The sequence below is a fragment of the Agelaius tricolor genome, unplaced genomic scaffold, assembly GCF_023055355.1.
Source record: "Agelaius tricolor isolate 1412-34295 unplaced genomic scaffold, bAgeTri1.0.p SCAF_2, whole genome shotgun sequence".
NCBI classification, from domain to species: Eukaryota; Metazoa; Chordata; class Aves; order Passeriformes; family Icteridae; genus Agelaius; species Agelaius tricolor.
The window spans coordinates 55,749,785-55,777,213 of NW_027269262.1; the positions used below are offsets into that span (position 1 = coordinate 55,749,785).

Here is a 27,429-nt window from a genome sequence, read left to right on the forward strand (position 1 = left end):
ATTCAAACTTCATCCACACCTTTAAATATGTTCAGACTGTCAAGGATCTGAGTCCAATCTCAAGATGCACTCAAATCCTCATCCCTTATGCCTCTGCTGTTTTCTGAATAACAAAAATCTGGAGCTCTCCACAAGTATATGCTGGTACATAGTCTAGGCCACAGCTCTTCCCCAGTGCCTCACAGTGACTTCAGTGTCACAAACAGATATTTTCACATTAGAGACTCTGCCTTGGGCAGCTGAAGAGTCATCAGTTTCAGAGAGAACTGGAAACTGGCAGCAAACAGGTTACCAAACAGAAGAAAAAAAAAAAAGAATAAGTATGGAAAGTGTGGTTTCTAAGAAGAAATTAAAAGTCTGGTTGGGTATCTCACTTATTTCATTGTATCCCCTTTAGCTACCATATAGTTGTGCCCCACTTCTGGCGAGAATTCTATTCTAAGGTGTGAGTTCCACTGAGCACTTACAATGTTCAACAAACAGCTACCCACCCCATTTATCTTCCAAACACGATATAATGGTCCAAAAAAGTAGGCTCAGACCTTCATGCGCAGAGATTTTTGGCCAAGGAAATGAGTCAACTTGGGAGGTAAACAACATCAAAGAGAGCAACATTTAGAATGCAGCAGCCTCTTCTGATTCAATGCTTTTTAATCAGCCACTTTCCAATAATTCATTAAGACTTGAACAAAGAGATTGAAGCATTGGCTTCTTCTAGGGCTTCAGCCAAGCGTAATGAAATTATACCAGGATATATTTACAAGGTTGGATACCTTGAACTCAGCTGTAATTATGTTTATTAGTAATTCTTCAATAGCTGCTCAGAAAGCATATTTGTATTAGTTAATCCTTGCCTGTGGAGACCCTTATATTAGCTTGGCAAAAGAACATTAAGAAGGATGGATTTCTTTTTTTTCCCTCTCAGCAAATCCCTGTTTCCATCAGAAAATGCTCTGGGATCAAGAAATAAGCCAATTGGAGAGTATGTGGTTACTTTTCTGCTATTACTATTAGCAATCACTTCAGAAAACAGTTAAAACTAGAAAGGATAAAGATCTAGGTTAACATACTCTGTGCATACTTCATCTTTTTTTTTCTCCTCTGCCAGAGATGTGAACATATAAAACCCTAAAATACATATTTATTTTGAAAAGTAAAGAAAAAAATCTCAAAACTATTACAGATCTGATGTACGAGTTTAAGCAAAAGATCCCTCTTAAATAAATAAATCTAATAAACAGAATGGCATATTCCTCAAAACAGTTGAAATGAGAAAATGTGGGTATTTTGAAACCCTTGCTGTTTTGAATATTAAGCTGTACATATGTACTTCCCCCTTTCCAAGAGGAAATATGTATTACAATGCTAATTGTTCATTAAACTTACAAAGGATAATTCACTGAAAATAATGAGGCACATAGAAAAGACTGGTCGAACTATTCAAGGCATTACTTACTGAAGCTATCTTTCCCTATTCAATTCTATAGAATTGAAATTGATCTATTGAAAAAAATTCTATTTTTTTCTATAACAGAAAACAATTTTCATTAATTTGTCTATTAGCCCCTCAGGATCACTAAACTATCAAGATATTTCAGATGATATTTCAGATGAATCAAGAGACTCCAAATTATGCCTGGAAAGTTATTGGAGGGCTCCTGACTGAAGGCAAAACCACTCATAGGATAAGATACAGACACCACATATCTGTAAGTATTAAGAGGAAATTCACTTTGTGCAATTCTGCAGGACTCTATGCAAAGCACTCTGGTTTAGCTATCATGGCTGCTAATAAATGTAGATTTTGGAATATTTGCATAAATTAAACACAAGAACAGCTGCAATACATCAAAGGCAATATATGAACTAGTTGAATTGACTGAATGAAAACTGATGACATGTGCTTTACTGCATGCAAGCCAAACTCAGCACTAACAAACACAGCAAACTCTGTTGGTGTGAAAGGAAATAGAATCGAGTTTGCCAGAGCTTAATTAGACCCTGCTCCTTTTCTAAATATGAATAGGCTCCAGGTTGATTGCTGTGCAAATGGTAATGTTTAACTGTACTTTACATTTCCTGTGCTTATTTTAGAAATGTTTCTATTTTTTTCCGAATTTGAACAGATACAGAACTGTCACAGGTGGATTTATAACATACCATTTCTCCATCATAGATACTTTATTCTGAACTACTACTTTGAAGATATTTCCAGGGATCATATGTCAGGTTTATACTCAGGCTAAGGTCATTTTACCCTATCATAATTACATAAGGAGACCGCTGATAAAGCATAACTAAGATCAAAATATTTTGTGAGTGTTACATATAAATGAATCAAAGATAGTGAGCTAGTTACACATACTAATATTGGAGGTTTGATCTTCATAAACAGGTGTAATATACATGCAAACATACATTTCATTGGGCCAAAAGGTGCTGAGCAGAAAGAGCTAACCTTAAATTAAAAAGCAGAAAACACTTTCTATAGTTTGTGACTGAGCAACTTTAATATTTCCCTGATTTTTTATACCACTGTCACTGTTATCCTGGCATTCTGAGATAGAGTGTAAATGCAGAAAAAGTGCCTCCCCCTAATACTTGAGAAGTTTTCTATTTATTCTAAGATTACATTTAACATATTTGTAATACTTAATCTCCAGATTTTCTCTTTCTCTCACTCCTTGTTCTGACAGGAAAGAAACAGCTACCCCAGCCAAGACTAAAGATGGCTTTTCTGGAGGTGCTGCTCAGTTCTGGGACAGTGGACTTCAGTATAAATGTGTAGTTTGGATTTCTTTCAAGGATTTTTAAAGCCCTGACTGCATCTTACATAAGTGATCCTCCATATCCCCATGCAGCTGAATCACACATCCATGCATGGAGTGACTCCATCATGTAGGTAATGTGGAGCCACCCTGTTCAGGAGAAGCAGATATGAGTGTAAATTTGCAGTACCTTTGCCAGTCTTATCCACACAAATGATTTATTTTCTAGTAATCCCTTTTCTGAAGGAATGAAAGTTGCCTGATATCTAGAAAAGTGACTTGGTACTGAATAAAGGGGGAAATCTGTATATGTTATCTTCATATACAAACCTGGAATTTGATCCTATAATAATGGGAAGCCCAAATTGTGGTACTTTGCTGATTTACTAGTGACCAAGAGGTCCATTCAAACTTTGGGTGCCTAGTATCAAATGCAGGCAATTAACCTGCTCTAGATTGCCTTCTGACACAGAAGGTTTCCCTGAAGGCCACAAGAAACCCTCTAATTAGTATGTCTCAGTCATCACTTTTCATTTGCTGTGTAAAAGACAAGTTCTGAAAATCTTTTTCCTAAATTTCCTAAATTGAAATTTCTGTGACAGCAGAGAAGTCTCTCATGTATTAGGCATGCTGTGTGATTAACACACTAAGAAGTAATTACTCTATCATGATTAGAGTAATAACATCACAGCTATCTCCTTACTTATTTTAATCCAATGGGATTTAAGGGTTTTACTAATCCAGGGCATACATCCACTACTGCCACATATACTGACAAGGATGTATTTTCTAACACTTCATTTCAAAGTCATCATAAACAGCACAGGTTAAGGAAGAAAAATTGTCTGACTGTTTTCCAGTAGGGTTTTATTTTGCTTTTCACTTTATTTTACAGGCTTGAGTAAAAAAGGAGAAAATAATTTGAGTATCAAAGCCTTAATTAGAGCTGTGCTATGTCACACAGGATGCTGTCTAAAATCTGCAAGGAACATGACAATAATTGCTTTGCTGATGTAACTTTAAATGTTTTTCTTTAAGCCAAAGACACGGATTTCAAACCATGTAGTAAGACAACACATATTAAAATGCAATAGAACCAACTAACTGGAATTGAGAAATAAAAACGTACTAGACTTTAAAAAAACAACAACAGCAAGACACTTACAAAAGAAGTTTACCTATTCTTAGCATTCAAAATTGTGCCTTTACCATGAGTGGTTTTTGCTTGGCTACATACATTTTGACTCTGTCTTTAAAAACAAAGAATTAGGATCAAATAGTAGCCACAATTTGTAACTCCAAACAGTATTTTTCACTGGTGTTAAAGCCCATACTAAACAAACACGTTTTTAAGCACTGTTTTGGTAAAATCAGTGGAGCACTGCACATCAATGATTTTTTTGCACAAGCAGACATGATAAAACATAGGATAATATCAAAATGGCCACTAATCAATCAAATGCTTGGATCCTTCATGTGTTATATCTTGTTTATAACCTAAAGAGTTGTGCCCTCAGTATGTAATCAATAGTCAATTAAACCCCTCACTAGAGCAACTGTTTTCCAATTGGCCAACATTAAAACCCCAGAAAACTTGAGTAAATAGCCTCTAGGACTTACACAAAAGTAGTAACCTCTAATTCACAAGAGACAAAATGAAGCACTCATCCTTAAATTGAATAGAAAGGCCTAACCATCAACCACCAAAACCAAACATAAGCAAACAACTGAACTGTTTTCTTTTTTTTTCAGTACAATGTCATCTGAATGCATGTAACAACAAAGAAGATATTTACCATGACTATTAAAGTGTACTTTTTTGGTATGTTTTAAAACAAGTCTTACAAATTAGTAATATAGGATAACATTCCATTTCAGTTTTGGGGTATTTTTACTTCTGTGAAATGTACTTGATAAACCACTGAAAATTTTATTTTTCTAGAAAACAGGTGTTAATAAGGGGAATATTTTCCCCTTGCAAAAACTACTTTTAAGTGACTTGGAGAGATCTTCTTTAAGAATAAAATGATCTCAATGCAGACAGTGGCCTTACGTATACTTTAGGCATGGAAGCAGTCACCCCTTTCTCTCTCCAGCCTCTCAGTGGCTCTTTTTGTAGATAGTGCATCTTTCTTGGGCATCTCATTGGTTATGAAGCTTTGTTTATAGCTTTCCACAGCGACGACTACTTTGCAATTATTTTTACGCTGTGTTAGCACTTTGGAAAACATAAGCCTTTATAATTCACATTGGTGAATTATATCTCTTAAATCACATGTGGGTGATTTAAAACATCACATCATTCTCATGCACATTGCCCTCAAACCTTATTAATTAAAAGAGAAGTCTGTGTGCCTAGATGCATGGATGTATGTATAATTCTCTTTTTATATCCTTTTCCCTGTATACATGCTTATTCAAAAAGCAACATCATCTCCACACTTGAAGCAGTGTACTTTCAAGGCTAGAGGCTACCTATCAAACAATAAATGTATTACAAAGCCTTATACCTGTGCACTGCCTTTCTCCCACCTCTCAGAGGCTTTCCCTGGCAGACTAACACCTGAAATAACAAACCACAAAAACACAGAGACCTGCCATTCTTTCTTGATAGAAAAATCAAATTGTGCATAGTGTAAAGGAAAAAACACTCACACACACACACACACACACACACATATATATATATATTTAAGGTCTTCAGTTTGCTCACAGGCTCAGGGCCAAGCTAGGCTTATACAAAATTCATGCTGCTCCTCAATTACAGATGGTAATGCATGCAGATCTACTTTGAAACAAAACTTCTGTTTTCTTTGCTATTCACTTTGCTGCATATTGGAGAAGTTCTGGTGTACTTCAGAGCCAGTCCTGGTGTAATACATTGAAAATTCTGACATGCACTTTTCTGGGGCCAGAGCTGCACACACTAGTAATAGGGTGTCTTGTCGTGCTGAATAAAAGTCCTATAAAAATATTAAATAGGACTAAAACAAAACCCAGAAGACCTCCTCATATTTATCAAAGCAATAGCTCAACAGAAAAGCTTTTCCATATGCTGACATCCTATCTTGCTCCCGGGACAGCACAGTGCACTCTGAAATGTTTGCTGCTCAGGGTACTGCAGTTCAACAGGGCTTCTCCCTTTTTGTGCCAGGACAGCACAATGTCTCAGATATCCTTCACTGGGATTAACGGGAGTGAGAGCAAAGCCCCTTGGAGACCACTTCATTTGAAGCACTGCTCTATACTTCACTATATTTTGGGTCTCCATGTATGCAACAACTACATTTTATCTTTGCTCACTCCCTCATCAGCACTTAGGGTTGGTGCATGGGCTTGATATTCTCCACCACAATATGGAAGACTTCTGTCTCGTCCTAGATTTCAGATGCCTTTTGTTCAGTGGCCTGGCTCTACAGTGGCAGTTCTGTTTGCCAAGCACAGAGTATTGCTATTAAAAATCATATTGCACAATACACCTAAAACCCCAAGCAGGCAGGGACAGGAATGTAGCAGTGGTGTGACAGATGGCAAAGCCATCATAACCATGATTGGTCCAAGCACTGTGCAGAACTGAAGGAACAGACAATCTCTGCAGTGTTTGGGACTTCCTTTCATCAAAGGAAATGAAAATCTATCCTGCCCACTGGTATTTTTGGGTGGAACTGACACCTAACCATGGTACAAGCAGAGATAATGGTTCTTTCCACCAAACCCTCTGTAATTTTTTATTAACTTTCATCTTCTTCTAAGCTTCTAAGTCTCCTGAATGCCCAGCAATTCCTATTAACACAGTACAAAAAAAAAAAAAAAAAGGCACTAGCTTATTAACAGGAATAATAATCAGATGAGGCTTAAGTATTACAAAGAACACTGTGTTATGTCATATCATATATTTTAATTTCTTAGAGACAAAGTTTACATTCCTCAATGGTCTCCTTTTTTTATTCCAGATCTGTAATTACATTCACTGAAGTAGTTTAGTACTAGGCACAGCAGGTCTTTCAGAATTAGGGACTTCCAGCTGTAATTATCACTACAGGAGAAATTATCATTACAGGAGATTTCTTTAAGTGAGGAAAAAAACCATAACTTTTCTTATGCCTTACATAGGATATAGGGGTTTGATTTAACCATAAACTAAAATAAAACTCAAATATATTTTTCAAACCTAATTCATGATGCATAATGTTTAAACTAGCACTATGTCATAGCACAACTTTTTCTGCTGCTGATGTGTAAGAAATTTTGGCATAAAACTGAACTTATAAATGCAACCTCAAAGTTTAAATATTTTGAGGACCAAATTCTCTTCTCTGATATGTTATTCTAAATCTGAGGTAGATATGCTCAGGAGGCTAATTTGAACATACTCTTAAACTCAGAGCAATATTTGTCTTCATTCCTTCATGCTTGACAAATGACTACTCAAAATGTTTTAAAATGTCTTGTTGGTCTCCCAGGACAAAAGGGAAATTTCAGCCCCCTAACGCATGTAAGTTCAGATAGCTCCTTTCTCCACTGTGGTGGGCAATATGTAAGGAAAGAATAGTCAAAGCAGATGTTTTTATTTCTCAAGATTCTTTAAATCTAATTATGTGGAAGCTATTCTGGTTTTGAAGAAAGTGTTTGGAAAAATCTAACAAAGAAAATCGAAGAACAATGACAAACTATTCTAGTTCCCTTGACGTGACATCCAAAAATAACCTGAAGCTGAATCTTCTCTTTGTGAAAATACATGCTTTCTTCATACAAAAAGCTGACCACAGTTATGCATCAGAAGTAGGGGATAGTTATAAAAAAGATTACCAATTGAAGAGCTTTCATCACTAAGATTAAAAAACTTTAAGACACTTCTTAGTGAAAAATATAAAATCACACTCAAGCATAAAAACTTCATGGAAATCAGGCAAGTAAAGGATGTTATGACAGAAATTTTAATCCTACTAGATATAATAACTCTAAGGAACAACTTGTATTTTTAGTGACATCCTACCAGGAGTCCTAGAAAAAATGAAGCTTGCTTTTTGGGTAGTTGGAATTTCTTCTAAAGGTACTGTTCAAAGTGATCGTTCTCATTAATCAGGTCACCAAGAAAAACAGGGACAGATCTGTGTGAGATAAGACTTTTGAACATGTAGGGATAAAAGAGATAAGAAGTTAAGACAGCTAAAGTGTTGGTGAAACTGGTATTTCTATTGCATTTGTAAGTGTGCTGGGTCATACAAGAACCGTGACACAAATTTTCTAATGGTTAAGAAGCACATGACATGGAATACAACCCTGGTTATTAAGGGGCAAGAAAGACCTAAAGAGTCCTTTCCAGGCAGCTCACAGCATCACACTGTCCCACACAGCTGAGCAGGTTTGAGTGTCCACTCTATTTCAGGTTTGCCCCTTTGCTCTGTGACAAAATCACAGGAAGTAGAGCACAACTCTTATTCCCATGGCATAGCTCTGGCCTGGGAGCTGTCCATGAACCACCTGCAAGCCACATCCAGATGGGATATCACAGAACAAAACCACTTTTGCTTTTATATCCCCTTTATGCATCTGAACTGAGTGGTACACATACAATGGCTGACAGGTAAGGGTTTCACTCTTCTTTTTCCTGCCTCATCAAGGTGCCCTGTGGATGCTGTGCTTTTCCATTACTGCCTCAGCTAAATGAGCAGGAGCCCATCAATCTAAGGAGGAGGTCCTATCCTCTCTCAAAGCACACCCCTGGACATGTGCTGTAGCCACTTGCCCTGTGCTGCCCCTAGAATTCACCCAGTGGTACTCCAGGTCAGCTTTCTCACAATACAAATAGTTAACCAAGCCCCTAAATGAAATAAAAGAAAGGTGAGTGTGGAGGTGCAGCTCAGTGAGAGGCTAGACTAAAGCTGGAGAGAGTCCTGAGAGTGAGGGAATGAGATAACAGGGGAGGAAGCACATTTCAGTCCTCCTGCTATTCAACTCATTGATAATACAGAGTAGCATCCTCAGAAAAAAAAAAAAAAAAAGAAAAAGAAAACACACAGAAATCATTTGTCTTGCATTCTCTATTCTGTATACAGCACTATTCCAGATGCTTTTTGTTTCAAACAAAAGTAATTAGCTGCTCAATTGCCTTTTAAATCAGACACTTGGGTTTGATTTTCAGCAGCTACAGACAATCAAAGTACATAACTCCAGTTTCAAATGCTTGGCTGAATACTCAACTGGATGCAACAACTTTTCTGTCTGAGGGGAAGATAAGCCTTCTGTTCAGCTGATGATCAGGTACTACCAGCTGGAATAAAAAGCTGCCATTAATGTGTTGGTGACAGGAGTTATAAAAATGAGTTAATTACTTGTAAGAAAAGCTTTGTCACAGTCCTCTATCCCAAAAAACAAGTACACACCATCATGACAGGTACTAATTTGTATCCTTGGTATTGGTAACAAAAAATGAGGTGAATATAAAAATGGGACTATTATTTAAACTGTAGAATGCTCTTTCTAGGCTGGAGAGACAGCTACCTTTGTGGCTGCCCCTAGGACACTGTACCTATGTCAGGGACAGCGGGAGAATTTCTCTAAGAATGTTCATCTGTTCCTTTTGTGTACAACATAGTTACTAAAAGTAATAACTAACAGAAAACACCATCTTACTGTGTATAATACTGATGTGTTTAAGAAAATTCCCCTTCACAGTTATATAAATATTATGAAATATTTCTACTTTCTATAGTTAAATAGAATTATTTAGTTAAGAGCAAATATATCAAATGGGAGAGACTTGTTCAAAACAGAATTTTTTTCTTAAACCACCTGATAATAGTAATTCTTGCAATAATTACGGCAAAGTATAAACCTGAGACTAATTCTCAGGTTTATACTACTCTATCTTTCATTCTCTTGAAAAGAAGAATGTAAGACTTCATGTACTCTGCCTTGAAAAAACATTTTACTTTCTTTTTCTTGGGCTGTGGTCTTGTCCACAGCACATAAACAGATATAACCACAGTAAATAAACAGATATGACCAGTCATGCTGATAACCTGCAGCATCTTCTCCAGTCAGCACACAAATCCGTGGCAATCTGGTTTGGGCTGCCTTTCCATAACTACCAGAGACCTTATATCTGAAAAAGCAAGAATATCTGGAAGCTCACTGGGACATTACAAGCCCTTACAGACGGGGTATTGAACCCCAGGTTCAATACCTGGAGCAGACCAGGCTAAGAAGCTTCCATGGCCAGAGCATTGTTTACTTTTTGATGGATAAATTTTAGCCCAGTTCCCTTAGAATGTGCAGCAATCTCCCTGAGCAAGTGTGGCCCTACCAATCAGTTATTCGCCTATTAACTTCTCAATCTGTCACCCAACTTCAAGTTTTTTGAAAATGGAGCTTAATTTCATTTAAAACAGGCTACTGAACAGAAAAGAGTAAGTCTACCAGTGAGACTTGAGGAGGGCTGCATCTCAGCTTCACCCATTACCAGCCATCAGCCACAAGGGCGCTCTCCAGGGACACAAATCCCTAAGAACCTGAACTTCCTTGGGTTTCCTCAGTTTGGCTTCTCTCCAGCAAGCTCTGTGGCAGGCAACAAGAGAAAAATATTAGTGGGCCACAGCCAGGGACAGTCACTAGACTCTCCTTTTTTGTGGCACTGCACCATCCTAACTCACACAAACTCCTCAGGCAGCTCCACTCCAGGAGGAAATGCTTTTGCACGGCTCTGCATCAAGCCTAGCAGTGTCAGTCTCCTGGGCAAGGACAGTGGGACTATCACCAGGCAGCTGTGCTTGGCCCTGTGCTGTTGAGTATCACCAGGCAGCTGTGCTTGGCCCTGAGCTGTGTGAGTATCACCAGGCAGCTGTGCTTGGTCCTGAACTGTCCCTGCTGTTCCTGCCAGGCCTGGCCCATGCCAGTGCTCCCTGCCCGTCTGAGCATCCTCCGAAAGGTGAGATAAGCCCCATGCCCAACTCTGTCTGGATCTTTTGCACCTGTCCTGAGAAACTAGAGAAGTGCATCACATGGGAACTAGCAAAGTTGGAGAGGAAGTTTGAAGGAGTACATCCAGAGAGCTGTCACTCAGATTGGTCATTTATTCTCTTTGTGGCTGTCAGAGCAGCTCTCCTAAGACTGGGGAGAAACAGGGCTCCCCCGTGCTGCGCTGCAGCATAGGGGAGTTGGAAGCCTTGCTCTGAGGGGCTGTAGATCAGTGGTGGTCGCAGCTGACTCCCCGGCCGAAGGTGCCGAAGCCCCGGTGACCCTGTCCTCCCTTCGGTCTCGGATCCCCCACAGCTCCAGCCGGGGAGCGGGGCTGGGCTGTGCTGCCCTCAGCGGTGCTCGAGCTCAGCAGAGCCCCCGCCGTGGCTGCCCCGGGGACTGGGAGAGCATCCCCGACCCGCTTTCCTCCCGCCCGCTCCCTCCGTCCCACCCGCAGCGGGGTGCTCCGGCAAAGGAGCCGTCGGGCTCGGCCGCCGGAGGCAGCGGCAGGGACGGGATCCGAGGGGGCTGCATCCCAGGCTCCTGTCTCTTACCTCCGTGCCGGGCGGCGGCGAAGAGCCGCGGGGGCGGCGGGGCGGCGGCGGCGGCGGTGCGGGGGTCTGTCGGAGGGGCACCGCCGCCGCTGTAGCGCCGGGAGATCACCCGCTCCCTCCGCGGCGGGCGGGGCGGCAGCGGGCGGCCGTCGTCGCCCAGGGCTTGCAGGAGGATGTCGAGGAGCGCCCCCCGCTCGGCTCCGGCGGCGGGCACGTCCCTGCCCTCGGCGCCCGGCGGCGGCGGGGCCGAGGCCAGCAGCAGGAGCACGATGGCGGGCAGCGCCTGCCGCTTCTTCGCCCCTCGCATCTCTGCGGCGCTGGGAGGAGGCAGAGAGCGAAGGCGGTCAGCGCCGGGCCCGGCCCGCACCCCACCCGCCCGCCCCCCATGCCGCGCCCGGGGCACCCCCGCCCGCCGCTCCGCACGCCGGGGCCGGGCAGAGGGGGCGCGGAGCGGGGACACCGAGGGGCCGCCACCCGCCGGCCCCGCCAGCCCCGTGCGGTGCCGCTCGCCCGGCTCCGCGGAGGCTGCGTTTAATAGACACGGATTAGGGGAAGGGTTTTGAGCGCGCCGCACATGTTCGCGGTACGAGGTTTGGCGGGGTATTTGCTCGGCTCCCTTTGGCCCCGGAGTCCCCGCGCCCGCGGGTTCTGCGGGTTCTGCCGGCGGAGCCCCCGCGATGGGCCAGCCTTGTCCACTGCCACACCGGGGGCTCGGGGAGCGAGCACGGACGGCAGTCGGATGGAGTTCACTGAGGGGCAGGTTACACTGGAAGTGCCGCACATCAGGGTAGAAAGGGGGAAAACAATTACCACAGGCTGCGGCTTCGAGAGCAGCACTTAATGCCCTAGGTAAGCTATTCTAATTATAGAGAACGGGCAGGATTAAGAGGGAGGGAGGGAAATTCTGTTATTTACAAACTGTTTTCTAGCTGGCCTGCCTTGCAAATCCTCTTGGGCGAAGGAGTTAATCGGAGCCTCAAGGGAGCCGGCTTTCCCCGACGGCTCCGGGCTCTCCCTCCCTCCCTCCCTGCCGTGCCGGGGCGCACGGCAAACCCGGGAGTAACCGGGGAACGACCCGCGGTTCGCTGTCGGGGCAGCGGCACCTCCTCGTTCCACGCCGAGGTGCCTTCTTTAGAGCCGGCTGGCGGCCGCTTACCTTCAGGCAGAGGCGAGTGCGGCCGGGTGCGTGCGGGCTGCCGAGCGAGCCCCGGTGCCGCCGTGGCAGAGCCCGTGTCCCCGCGGAGGCTCCGCTGGGCGCGGAGTGGGGCGCTCGGTGCTGCGCCCGGAGATGGGGGATGCGCCCTTCAGGGCCATGCGCTTCTCTTATATAGTCCACACCGGCGTACTCATCTGAGTACTATCGACTTTAGGTGGGTGGCAGTCGATGGAGACACCTCTGGTAATCACTCTTGGGCTCAGAGAGGGTCTTTTCTGACAGACTTCCTCCTCCCCGTTTGTCCCCCGGTGGATGGCAACTGAAAGCTGCGTTTGAAGTGACTGTGATCTATTTGTGAAATTAGATTTCCCTGAAGATTGGGGAACGCTTACTAATAAAGCTGCCGGCTCAAGAGATTAAAATGTGCTTTAACTTAGCGGGATTCCCTTGGGAGTACAACAAGGAAACTATTTAATTCCCCCCTTTTTTTATTGAGCAAGAAGCCGTGAGCAAAGTCTGAAGTGTGTATAAATTTGGTTCTGTTTTGATGTCAAGGAAAGTGGTAGTCTGTCTCTGGCAGGTGAATTCACAAACTATGAACCTCGTAAAAGTTTGCTTCTTCAAAACAGCTTTTTTAATTTTTGACAATGACACTTAATGAAAAGTTCACAAAAAAGGTAGTGACCCCAATAAACCATTAAACCCACAGGTTTAAAAACTTGCCTCGTAAAGCCCTAAATAGATCTGCCAAAAATTAATAAATAAAATCTCAACTTTTAGAGAGCAGTTGTATCCAGGTGATCTTGACAGATTGAAAAGCAATACACATTTTTCAAATTATACCAGACAATATTTTATTTTGGTATTTTTGTTGCAAGTATAACTCTTTGTCAGAAGTTACCACTTAGATATTTACTTAATAAGAGTGGAACAAAAAGAAAAAAATATTTGAGATGTCCTGTAAGATGTGAAAACGGGGAATTTAGATTTGAAGGAGATTTAAACTATTCTGAATCTGCCTGGCACACATTTCCCCATGAACTTTGTCTCTTTCCCCAAGCTCCTTCATTCATACCCTTCTCTGGTTGTCTCAGGCAGCAGACACTCTGGGCTGTATCTCACAGGGACTGTGTCATTGCTGGTGATGGGAACCAGCTTCTTCCCTACATCTTCCTCTGCTTGGGCCATCCTCACTCACCTTTGGGGGTGTGATCCCACAAAGATCGGAGATCAAACAATGTTTAACTAATAAAGGCTTACAAAGGGTTTTATCACACTACATTTTTTTTAGAGGTCAGTGTACTGCACAAGATACACTGGTCTGACCTGTGGATTTCCAGAATAACTGAAGCAAGGTGCCGTTCTCTTTCCTCCTAGGTGATTTCCTGCTTTTGCATCTTTATTGGGTGCATATAAGGAGTTTACTTTTGTCAAGCTGATGATTAAGTTCAGTGAAGAGGGAAAGGGGAGCACTAATCAGCTGAAAAATAAAGCACCATATTAATTAACCAGCTGCAAAATAAATCCAAAATTTTCTCTCCGTTTGCTCATTTGTTTCTATTATTTTATTATTCTTTTATTTTGCCCTCAGAGACATATATTGACACCACAGAATGGGACTGAATTTTTCTATGGAAACTACCAAAGTATTGCCTTCACTGGAGCTCCTCTGCTCAACTTCATTACTAGTCATGGACTAGGTTTACGTCTTCTAGCCCTGGAAGCAGGTCACATGGGAAGGAAATCCATGTGGCACTGCTAAGACAGAATATTTTTGCTGTTCATAAAAACCTCAAAGTCTTTATTGGATGTCTGTTTGTGGCAGATGGCAGAATACTCATAAGGATTAAAAGCAGTGTTGTAAAAGGCAAGCAAATAGTCCCTTTATTCTCACCCACATCCCCAGAGAAGATCTAGGGAGTCTGGGGACTAGCATGGCTGACTATCTAATGTTGATGAACAACATCCTGGGGCCGCCAGTTTGGGAAATTTCTAACCCCTTCAGCAAAGATTTTCAAATATGTCTCCCCCATACAGTGGGTTCCTAAGATAAAAATGCTGCTACTAAGGCCATTAAATTTTGTTCCTTAATTTAAATGTTTATTATTTAGTGTTTTGAAGCTTTGTATTGGAACCCTACTAGGCCCTTTACCTTTATGAGCCACCCGGTTTTACCCCTGTCCTTTACCTCTGCTGTAACTTGTTTCTCTCCTTTGGAAGAGCTGTATCCTTCTTTCCTGGAATGGACATTATACCCACCCAGAGGGCAATTAACTGTTTTATAATTAGGTTTAAGTTAGACAAAATAAACAGGTAAGTTACTTAATTTCTTACCCTCTTTTTATGTTATCTTTTGGTATTTTCAAAAGAATAATCAAGAAGGTTAGGAAACAAGAGAGTGGGTGTCCCTGCTGAGCCCCAGCTTGAGAGGCAGATCTATCAGCCCTTGAAGTTACTGCAAAGATTTTCATTCACCTCTGTAGGAGTTGGGACAAGCCTCAAAATGAAAAGAACCAATTAGAACCATAGCACATCTAAATCACAAGTTTTAAGTAGCTTTTTCAGATTCTTTCTATGCTCAAGAACCTTAAAGTCTTGTGTAAAAACAAAACAAACAAAAAGATTTGTTTTCTATTATTGTGCAAAGCCTTGTCTCCTTTTAAGTTGTTTTGATATCTGAATTCATCAGAGAGCAGTTGAAAGAAGGAAGACCAGACTGCATCCAAAGGATGATGTTTTACTAATCCTGGGCAATTCTGGCAGGATGAAACCCCATTTTCATTGGCCCTTTTGTTAGCAGCTCTAGCGTTTCTCCTCATCATTATATGGAGAAAGCATCTCAGCATGAGATTTACATCAAAGAGACCATCTTAGGGCTTCACTCAGTACCTTATTTAGGAACAGAAAACCTGTTAGTAGTGAGCCTAAATAAGTCTGGTTATTTGCTTCCTGTGGCAAACAGATTTAAACAGGTACATCACATTATTTTTCCTGTGACATGTTCTTTTTATTTTCTGGTGTGCCTTAGCCACAAGTATGTCTGATTGAAGTTAAAAGCAAACTAGTTATGTTGAAGTATCACAGGGCTGACAGAGATTCAGAGAGATGATCTAGTGCTTTCCCTTGCTCAAGGCAGAGACAACTGTATCTATGTCATCAGGGCTCAGCAAAAAAACTTTTAATTTCTCCCGTTAAGCTCAACACGTCATCACAAATCCATTAAATGAAAAATTGCTAAATGTGGGTTCAGAAGTGACATTTTACCATGGGATTTACTCTGAAATATAAAAATTATCTAAATGTATTCCCAAAGCACACACTCAAATAAAAGTCAGGCTAAAGTGATTTAAAATTTAGGTGTCTTGCTGTCTCTACATAAATCTGTCAGCTAAAGATTTCCATGGCCACTCATCTAAATCAAGAAAAAAACCAGAGAATACCTGTTTCTGTTGAAGTTCATGGGAATTTTCCTGTTGACTTTGTTGAGCAGGGATTTAATGCAGGGTTGTTACTAAAGGAGAGGTGAAGAAGTGAGAAATCACCTCAAAAATATGAACCTATTAGTCAAGGCAGTAAACTATAGTAAACTAAAGGCAGTAAACATTCAAAAATATGAAGGTATTAGCCAAGGCTGTTGTAATTTCTGATAAGTAACAGAGGATTCCAGCTGTTTTCAGATCACAGCATTTCCTTAAAATCAGAGTTTTTACACAGCCATATATGTATGTGCCTGTTGGAGCTCAGTGCAGAGGATTTGATCAGATTTTGAATACTTTTGAATACTTTTTGCAGTCCTTTGTTTCTATCAATCCATAGAGGTTTTTTGTGAGTGGCTTTTAAGGCGCAGGTCATGCTAATGAACTCTCTGATGGGAAGGCCATACAGCTAAAGAAGCAAAACAGTGTCACTAAAAGAAATGTGAGAATCAGTGTGCTGTATTTATATCTTAAATGAAAACTTAGTGCATCTCATAACTTGATGTTATTTTTTGAACATTTTTTGGTAGAAGTAGCACAGCAGAGAATTGTGGCATGTTCTTAATTGAACTCTAGACAGAGGCTTCCAGTGGTTATTCCATACAATAAATATCATCATCTTTCTCATTAAAGAATAACATATAAGTTTTATTATTACAAACGTATCTAAGCATTTTTAACTACAAATCTGTAATGATCTTTACTGGCCTTATCATTAAGATATACTACAATTAAGTCACCTTTGAGGTTTGGGGGGTATTTTGCACCTTCAATTTACAATATAATGAGTCATTTTTTTAGGCCCTTTGTCTCCTTTGTGCTCTGGAAGGCTGAGCTGGAAACATGAAGAAGTTTCTGACATAGAGATCTCAAATAATAACCTGAAAACTAACCTACAAGTTGTTTAGCAGGAGGCAGAGAGGATCTAGGGAGAACACTGAGGAGCCAAGTTTGGTAGGACTATGAAATAGGTCCTATATTCTTTTATTTTTCCTGAAACAGTTTCAGTAGTGAAGGTTTTGTGTCTGCACTGACTGACTGTCTGCAGCTGGGACTGTTCAGCTGAAGGTGGCACATGGGACAAACCACCAGTCTGAGTCTGTAGGTGTTATTTTATTTAGCGTAGCTGATATTGAGAACTTAATAGCAAGAAATGAACATGGCTTGTCTTTTAAATTGTTCCCTGGACAAAATCTTCTGCAATATTTCCAAAGAAAAATAAAAAGACTTTAAAACCTAGAAAGATTTTCTAGGACCTGAGAGTTGTGTGCTGAGGACAACTGGTCTCAAGGGCTGAGAAATAATTTGTCTGGTCAAACGACCCTTTGAGCTGCTTGCAGTTCCTCACAAATGCTGGAACATGGAGGGTATGAAGGCAATTATTTGTATTACCATGACTCTGAAGATTGACAGCTTAGCTTATTTTTAGAAAATATCCAATAGTGGCTTGGTTTGTTGTCACCTTTTGATTTTGGCCAGAATTACATGTAAGAAGGACAAAGCAGACCCTCCACCACAAGAATCCTGCTGCAGGTACCTGCTGTTATCTGACTCCAGAATACCAAAAATAGATACCAAATTGTCCCACTGGTTTGAGCCTTTTTCTTTTGAACCCAGATCCTCAGCTCTGTCAGATGTGCTACAAAAGACAAAAGTTCTTTTTCTGAGGTAATGACAGCTTATTACACCTGTCATTATAGCAGCTAAAAGAGTTTATTTGCAGATGCAGCAGGTTTAAATTAAATCTCTTGCCTGGCACAGAAGACATCTTCACCATAATGCCCCTTGGGACAGCAAATTCATGACAGCAACTTCCTGACAGCACCAAAAAAGCTGACTGGTGACCAGAACACCAAAAGCTGAAAAGGATACTGAAAAGCTGTGCAGGTGCCATGGCTTCCTTGAAGAGATCCATCTGACCAACATGAGGATCGTTACCCAAACTTTTCTTCTCAACAACACCAAAGACTGAGTGACATTTTCAGGGCTTGGCAACAAAGGCAGAATCAGGACTTTACTTTCAAACCATGGAGTCACTGATTCAGAAAAAAGAAGTTTAATTTCAGCTTGCAGTGACAGCCTTCATCAGGGGAGCCCGAACCTGGGGATTTTTGTGGATGGAAAATTTCAAGAGCAACCTTCAATGCAGATGGAGAATCACCCCAAGGTGTGCTGCATCAGAGTGGTCTGAGTATAGAGCTCACTGACCTCCACTGCTGAAGTGATCAACTTTTAAATAAGAACAAGAAAATTTGGATGCAAATGTTGTGTCAGTGATGAAAGAGGAGGCTTGAAAACTTTTAGAAAAAATGAACTGTAGGGACCACTCCAAATGAAAAAGTCCTCCAGCTTAGGTTCATGTTACTTCCAAAGCAGAAGTTAAGACATTTGATGCCATCCCCTACAGCAAAGATATTTTCTGATAATCTATTACATTAAGGATAGATTTCCACAGTGGTCTCCTGTAAATCCTTGCTGATTTCTTGTCTGATTTCTCATCTGATTTCTCATCAGACTGGCAAACTTTCCAGACCTGCTGCATATTGATGGTTTCAATGCAAAAGATTTCTATGAAGCATTTGACTTTGTGCCACTTGACAGTTTAGACAAGAACTTTGAAAGTTAACGTGGTTTGAATTCAGTGGATTAACTGGTTCTCAGAGGAACTTCATATAAAAATGTTAGTGGGGTAATGTTTATTTGAATAAAATGCACATCAGTGTTGATTTGGTAAGACATTTTCAGCAGGAATTGATTTTTAGACTGGAAAGAGGTAAGGAAAATTGGTCTCTGTTTTGCTGGCCAATATGGGCACTGAGACTGAGGGGACACAATCAATCAGAACACAGCCACGTGCAGAGAGAGGAGCTCTCTGAGGGTGCATTCCTGCCTGGAAAAGAGTTGGCCAAGCAATGCTGCTGATGTCCAGAAAGAAGAATCTCAAATAATACTGTCTCACTGGTGAGATTGCTGATCAAATCTTGTACTTTAATTGTCAATTCAGACCTCGGGAAGAATAACAGAAACTGAAGAAAATTAAGGAATATGCTTTTAAGTTTGGAAAAAAAATACTTTAAAGCAAAAGATTCAAGCTTATGAGAAAGATCTTTTAGCTTGGTCTAAAAATACCTACTCAGAAAACAGAAATTTGATGTTAGGAATCTCTTTAATATAGGAACATGAATTTGTAAAAGACCATCATGGTAATTCAGTCCACAGATCTGAAGCTGTTAGAGTGCAATAGAGACCTGCTTCAGACAGAGTACAAAACATGCCCTCCACATGCCCCTGCAGACTTCAGATGACACAGTGTTATTAAATAGTCTAGAGCAAATTTAAAATGCCCGTGACAGGTCAAAAGTAAATCTATAATGTCTGAAGACACTTCAAGAAGATATCCAGAACAATGCCACAGCCTTGAATGAGCAGGGGATTTTTAAAATAAACCAACCTGAGGAAGCAGGTCATCCCCTTGCTATGAATGTCAGAATTCTTCTGCCTACCTGACCTAGAGGAAAAATTTCATGATGACTCCAGCCCTGGTGACTGACTTAAAGCTGAACCTGTGATTATGATACACAGCCAAGCAGCTGAGAATTTTATAAATTACTAATGGATCTTTTTGACATATTGTCTCCAGCTGTGAAAATCTCCAGTGACTCAAAGGGAAGGGAAAAATACCAATCTGTTCCTCCTCTCTGCCTCCTGAGGCAAAGAAGGCATCAAAGGGACACCTAAGGAATAGTTCCTATTTCATCTGGTGGGAACATGGGATTAAAGCAATGGGAATGAAATAGGTGAGCAGTGCTCCTATAACTTCTAAATTCACTTGGATATAGTCACTGTTAATTTTCAGAGAGTACTTCTAGGTCTGGCACTCTTCTGGTAGTGGGGCAGTGTGACCAATGGCTTTATCTTTTCCTTATCACTTCTCACCTCCCAGACTTCTTATTAAACTAAATAATTGTTCAAAGGAATAACTGATCATAGATTTTCCTTATTTCTTAAGATGTCCATCCTTTGATAAAAGTTATTTTGTAAAAACCTCTACCAACGGCAGAGAAAAATCTCCTTATGATAAATTGTGTAAAAGTGTCTTTAGACCTTATAAATAAAATAAACTGTTTAATTTGTTAGCATCAGGTTTGAAATATTTTTAAGGACCTTGCCATATCCCTGATCCAACTAAAGCTTTTGATTATCATAAGAGGAACTAATAAATTACCCATTATGTAATTTTATGTGGGGTTTTTTTTCTGGTAAGTTTGAAAAGAACAAGCATTTAATTTTGCTTCCTTTCTACTGTGTTGCAAGACTGGATTGTTGAAGAACTCAGTTCTAAAATCATACAAAAAAATAAGAACTAGATCTTCCTAACCATCTTCAATTTGACCTTTTTTGTCCTCTTTTCTATTGCACTTCCTGTCATGCTACTCCTAAATCTTAAAACATCACTTAACCTGTTCCTTCCACTGCCTCAGCTTCTCCTTGGTGTACATTTTTTGATCCTGCCTTCCTCTTTTAAGCCATCCATCCCCCACATTATTTTTTTTCTTTTCATTTAAAATGACACATGACACTACAGCTAAAATACCAAATGTGTTCACCCATGCAGTTTTTTACATGTCCCTCATATTTCTAACAAACAGAAAGCCATTTACTAAGTTCTTTGTTACTAAGGAATGAAAGAAGAAACCATACTAAACACATCCAAAATCTCTGCTAAATATTAATTTTTTTTCCTGATCTACAACAACTTAATAAAGAAGTGCTGAGTAACACTTTAAATGTTTTTTAATTATTTCATTTTAATTATAATTTTTAATTTTGGTGGTGGTGATGTATTTCTTTTTTTTTCTGTGGAGTTCTTTTTCCAAATTGACTTGGACATTTTTAAAAGAATAAAGATTGACTGACAGAAAGTCAAACTGTGTTAATTACACAGTGTATTGTTGTTGGAGATTATTTTCAGTTTAGTTGAAAATAATATTAAAACTGGAAGTTGTGCTGAGGTTGTACATTCCTTATTTTGAATTACTGCATCTTTTGCCATAAGTCCTGGCAGTGAGACCCTATGGGAGTGAAGCTGTGCCTACCCAATAGCTTCCACTGGATCCCTTTCTGTTCACCACTGAAGGGCCTCCACAATTCAGGTAACACACTTTACACCAGTGTCATCTCTCTGTCAAAATGGGACCACTTCTGATAGAGAAAGGACCAAATGGAGCAGAAAAATAAAGAAAAAACCCCAAATATCTATCAATCCTTTCCAGTCATGGACAGGATTAATATGAAGCACACCATGATCATAGAGTCACAGAAAAACCTGAGTTAGGAAAAAACGAAGCTGCACTGGCTCAAGAAACCATTTTGAGCTGAAATGAGTTCCAAATGGCTGGTTCCCCCACCAGACCCACTGGATAGCTCACAATTCCTCTTGGGGAGAATATGAAGAAGCAGATACCATGGAGATGTCAGTGAATTGCTGGTAGCAAAGGAGAGCAGGAGTGCCCCTTTCAGAAGCCTTTCTGTCTTATGGTATTGATAAATTTGTGGGTCCAGATGAGACTGTGGTGCCCTCTGTCCATCTCAACAACGTTTGAGTGCACTGGACATTTCAACCATTTTGACAGATGTATAACAGTTAAAGATATGCTCATATTTTTCTAAATATAAAACATCAAGTCAGAGCAATTCATTAGTGCGTGGAGAGCAAAAGGAACTAAAGACCTCTGTGAGGGCTGCTGTGCTCTTCTGTTCTCCTTCCCAGCTCAAGACAGAATTAAGTCAGCAGGAGGTGGACCCAGAACTGCATTCACTACTGCTCCATCTCTACTGTCTCATCTCCTGTTTTCCTTCCTCCACAATTCTCATCTCATTATCATTGTAAGAATTTGAATATGCTGCTGAGCAAACTGCGCTGGGCTCCTCACGTGCTGCCTACTCACCGGGTAGGTGACACCAAGATGTACAAAACCCAACAGAAAGCTAGGCAAGTACTACATTTCCAAAGCCCCTTTCTTCCTTACACTTCTAAATAAAAAAAAACTTAAATAAATTTTTATCTGCCAGATGAGATGTTTAGAGAGTTTATAAAATGCTGTGAAAAATGTGTTACTAAAGCAAGTGGATCTAAGATAAGCAGATCTCCTTGGCCCAGACAAAGACCCTTAGCTGTTTGAGGAGAAAGACTAAGATTAGGAATAGCCTGCCACACTGCCTGCCTGCAACATATGGGCCTTTACTAAATCTGATTTCAGGAAATTTAACTTACTTGGATGTAAGCCCTGATAAATATTTGAAGAGCACTTTAGAGTAAAAACAAACAAACAAACCAACTTTTTTGCTTTGTATGACAAAGTGTCAGCTCTGTAAGGCAGAAGACTAAATACTGCAGACAATACTGGAAAAGAAAGCAGAATATAGATGTCTCTGACAAATGGCTCCAGTGACACAGTCAAATCACTCCCACTTGGTTATCTGAAACAGCTACCTACCTAAAGTGAGATTTGCTGGTACTTCAATCCCTAGCCCAATTTTCCCTCAGTAGAGTATTACTGAAACAACAAAATTATAGAAAACTAAACAAGGACTTCATGGTCCCATTAGGTGCCATTGCCTTCTTCAGTTCTGTTCACTTCACCTTTGTCTCTATGGTCTCTTTTTATATTGTCAGTTTCATTGGCAGAGGCCTCTTTTCTTTCTATGGAAGGTTTCTTTTCTACTGTTATTATTAACAATAATAACACTGAATGAGTCAAGGAGAGAATTTAACTAGGGAAGATAACAAGCTAGCGGAGGAGGTAGAGAAAAAATTGAAAAGAATGTTGAGTGAGTGCAGTGAGGAGCAGTGATGCAGGGAGCAGGAAAGATGCAGGGCACAGAAGGGTTAAAAGAGCAGCAGAAGAAAGTCTGAGTCAATGCAGAGTAGGAGGAGGTGATTAAGAAGAAATCAAAAAGTTGAATGTGAAAAGGAAGGAAGATTTTTCTTAGAGTGAAATCAGAGGGGCAAGGAGAAAGAAATGGAAAGACAGAATAGGCTGAATAGACTGAAGGAAGGAAGTTTTGCTCCACAGCTTTTTCATAAAGTGAAGAAACTGAAGCAAATTGAGAAGGGATGAAGGAATTGGAATACATGAGGTAGACAAGAAGAAAAGAATAGTGTGCTGTGGTAGGAAAAGAAATTATGAAAAGCAAAAATCATGTGTTTGATACATGAAGGGGAAGAAGCTGAGGTATTGGTTTAAATATTATATTCACTGAATTTTCCTAGAAAATGAAGGGGTCTTTTTACAGGAGAGTTGAGTTGGAATTGAACACCTGAAAACGGGAGTTAAAAATCCCAAGCAAAAGACTTTTATAAACTGAGGGAGAGGTGTTTACTAGAGAAATACCACTTTAAATATAATAATTTATGGAGAAAGAACACTGTCAGAATGTCACCAAATACATACCTGAAACATATATGGATAGGTCAGATTCTTTTCATGCACTCTTCTCAAATATGATTTGTGTTAAATAGATTTGGTTGGTATGTTAGTTGGACTTTATGTCATTTACTAGCTGAAAAAAGTCCCAAAGCAAAACATTTTCTCTGGCATAGGGCATTATAGAGGAATTTTGTTTGCTACTGAGGTAAATGAAAGATGGTGAACTTGGCTTTGCTGTTGCATAACCAGGGGTGATGTTCCTTTAGCTATCCTCCACTCACGCAACAATGCTGAGCTTTTATAAATTAGCTCTGGGCATTTCTGAAGCAGGACACAATTACAGCTTTCTATGTCTAAAAACTGAAGACACTGGCTCATAAGGGTTTCCCCCCAGCTTCTTCCCATTCTCTGAGATCATTCCTATCCTTCTGAAAGGCTCTGCTTGCTCATATATTGAAATACCTGAGTGTCTTTCACTATTGTCAGCTTTCAGGACCCCTGTGGTTCTTTTTCAGTTTTTCTTGAGCCCTATTTGAATATGGTTCTGATACATTGGCACATCCTGGAAGTGTGCTGAGCACACATTAGTGTAGTTGCAGCTAAAGGGAACATTTGAGAAGAGCACTCCCGCATACCACAGAAAATTACTTGTTTTACTGAGGAAAATTACTTTTTGTCCCTGAAGGATTGCTGCTCCATGGGAGAGTATGAATTAAACAGCACATATGAATCCTGCAGGAGCCCATCAAAAATTCAACAGAAATAACACAGGTTTCCCTATACAAGGCTCCAGCCAGCTGGCAGTGGGGTGGCAAGGTTGCCGGCTCCCCATAATCCTGGACTTGCTCCTTTGTGGGAAGAAAAGGAGCTCGGCAGCTAGCAAATCACGAGAGATATTAGAAGGATCTCATTCCCATGAAAAGTGTCAGGTTTCTGACTTTTCATCCATATCCAGGATGAAATATACACATGTGTGTACATATGTTGATATATAAGCAAAAAAAAAAAGATGGTTATAAAAAATGTCATGATGTTGTCACTGCATGTTATCACAATAAAATATCATCCAGGGCATGAGATTCAATTGATAGAGCAGAGAGTTTTTTAGTCCTGCATTAAACAACCATCACTAAATTCTTTTTCAAGCTTTATTAAGTATGAGGAAAATATGAAGGCAGGAGGAAAAAAATGTAAGTAATTTAATTAAATTTTAAAATATATATTTATGTGAAGTAGGGCTTCCGTGTCAGCAATATTTGCTCTTACATTTCTCCTGTTCCTATTTGTAAGAAAAAATATTCCTCTGTTTGGGAACATTGAGAAAAAAAATAAAGCATGAGCTGAGAGGATAATAAGCTCATTCTGAGGACTTTCTGACCTGGCTCTTTAAACCAAAGGGCAAATTAATGGAAATACTAAAAAACAAACAATAGCAAAGGCTGAAAACGCTGTAATACATACATCACTGCTTCAGACAGAGGAGCAAGCTCTCAGTTTTGGCAGCTACTGATGGAGGTGGCCAGCAGAGCCACAGAAATGTCCTGAGGGTCTTGCTTTCAGCTGGCCATAAGCACAAAAGCAGTCTTTTGAAGAATGCAGTCCTGGCTGGTGGACCAATGAGTCAGTGGTTTTGTCCAGCCAATGCACAGAGTAGGGAAAGAAGACTGAGGCAGAGACACACAGGCGTGTACTCTGTGGGTGACCTGACACTGGAACACAGTGCCCAGAAGGTTGTGGAGCCTCCCTCTGAAGATATTCAAGAACCATCTGGATACAATCCTTTCAATGTTTTCTAGATGACCCTACTCATTCAGGGAGGTTGGACCAGATGGCCCACTGTGGTCACTTCCCAGCTGATCCATTCTGTGGTTCTGTGTCATTCTGGGTCTGGAAAGCACAAGAGACCGGCCCAAAGGAAAAAACCACAACTACTGGGTTTTAGAAACTCCCTTGTATGTAGAACAAGGGGAAATTATAACAAGAAAGAAGTATAAAAGATGCAGGAAATCTCTTCATATGAAGATTCATTGTCTTGGATATGGAAATCATTTCTTCCCCTAAGCCTTAAACAAGTACAGAAAAATATTACATTTTGTATTCTTTTAAACAAAAAATAAAATAATTGAACATTATTTCATATAATCATAGAATATGCTGTATTTTAAGGGACCCACCTGGGTCCTCAAGTCCACCTCATGGCTCTGTACAGAACACTTCAAGGGTCACACCATGTGCCTGAGAGTGTTGTCCAAACACTCCTTGAACTCTGTCAGGCTTGGTTCAGTGACCATTTTCCTGGGGAGCCCATTTCAGTATTCAGCCATGCTCTGGGTGAAAAACTTTTTCCTGGTATCCAACCTAAATTTCCACTGACACAACTTCAGGCCATTCCCTTGGTCCTCTTACTGGTCATAGGAGTGAAGAGATGGTTACCTGTCCCTCCTCTTCCCTTCTCAAGGAAGTTGTAGACTGCAATGAGGTTTTCCCTGTGTTTCCTCTTCTCCAGGCTGAGTAAGGGACCTGAGCCACTCCCAATAAGGTTTCCCCTTCAGACCCTTCACCATGCTCTTAGCCCTTCTTTCAACACTTTCTAATACCTTAAGACCTTTCTTATATTGTGGTGCCCAGATCGGCCCCCAGCACTCAAGGTGAGGCCACCCCAGTGCAGAGCAGAGCAGGACAATCCCCTCCCTTGCCCAACTGGCCATGCTGGGCCTGATGCCCCCCAGAACAGGGCTGGCCCTCCTGGCTGCCTGGGCACTGCTGGCTCATGTTCAACTGGCCACCAACCAGGACCCCCAGATCCCTTTCTGCAGCGCTGCTCTTCAGCATCTTCCTCCCCAGTCTACATAGACAATCAGGGTTGCCCCATACCAGGTGCAGAATCCAGCACATTCCTCACTGAACTTCAGATTGCTGGTGATTGCCCAGGCCTCTAATTTGTCTAGGTCTCTCTGAAGAGCCTCTCTGCCCCTGAAGGAGTTGACAGCTCTTCCCAGTTTGCTGTTGACAGTAAATTTATTAGATAATGGCAAATTAAGAAGACTTTCTTTTTAAAGAGAAATAAGTTTAAACCAAAGTTAACAATATAATATTTCTTTTATTGATAGTGAATTTTTCTTCTCTTCTGAAATACCTCAATAACTTAATACAGTAAACCTGCAACATAAATATATCCATTGTCGCCAGCATGCTTTGATCCCCTTAATGCTGGCAGGCCTCTGTTGCCTCCCACTCTTGATTTTGTTCACAGTAATTTAAGCAGCAATCCTTTCAAGATAAAAGGATTACAACTGTATGAAAATGTTCTGTTACAGAGTTCAAACAACCGTTCATAAACTTGTCAGGCAGCTTTACTAGCCTTGTACTTCCGTAGCACAAGATCCTGAAATCCTTGGTCTGTGCTGAGCACTTTTCTCCTACAAGCTAGTAGTCTTCAATTTTATTTTAATTTATGGTTCAAATTGACAAAGTTTTCTTTACTGCTCCAAGCACCTGAAAAACATTCATCTTAAATGAATGAGAAATGAAATTTTAGGCTATTTGAATCACCATTCTGCTTTGACATCAGTTGGCATCTTACTTGGTGAATGTGCAGCGGCCATTTAGGGGAAATGATGTCAGCTAAAGTAATTGCAATCTATAATTGGAACAAAAATATGGATGAAATCTGGGGCTTCTGAAAAAATACATCTGTTAATTTTCAAGAGAAACTAACAACCTTGAATGTGTTCAGGAAGATCTATACACCATTGACTACAAATTGGAAAAAAACTTCCTTCTTCCAAATCTGTTTTGACCAATTCTCTAATCTATAGTTGCAATAATGCCACTAAAGTATAAATTTACACACAGCAGAAAAACTTATTTTTGTGTTAGTTGCAACACAACTGCAGTAATGGCATAATTCATGGTAAATTTATATTTTATCTTTGCAGCGTAAATAGGTCCAAATTCTGAAAAAGTTAGTGACATTGAGCCATAGAGGATGTGTCTAAATTTAGTTTTGAATTATTTATATGTAGGTATGAAAATCTCTTAAACACTGAACATTCAAAATAAAAGTGTTGAAAAACATTACTTAGT

The 27,429-nt window shown here is 40.5% G+C and overlaps 1 protein-coding gene across 2 annotated transcripts in view; it reads right to left on the minus strand.

Moving 5' to 3' along the window:
- ALKAL1 (ALK and LTK ligand 1) overlaps positions 1 to 12,738 on the minus strand; it is a 36,102-nt gene extending 23,364 nt beyond the window's left edge. Inside the window, exons 1-2 of one of the 2 annotated variants that reach the window (XM_071419388.1) lie at positions 12,438 to 12,738; positions 11,282 to 11,598 (exon numbers count right to left, since the gene is read on the minus strand). In XM_071419388.1, the coding sequence (XP_071275489.1) occupies positions 11,282 to 11,588 (307 nt within the window). In that variant the 5' untranslated portion in view covers positions 11,589 to 11,598; positions 12,438 to 12,738. The remainder of the gene's footprint in view (positions 1 to 11,281; positions 11,599 to 12,437) is intronic. The other variant, XM_071419384.1, reaches the window with a different exon arrangement.
- Positions 12,739 to 27,429: the final 14,691 nt, after the last annotated feature.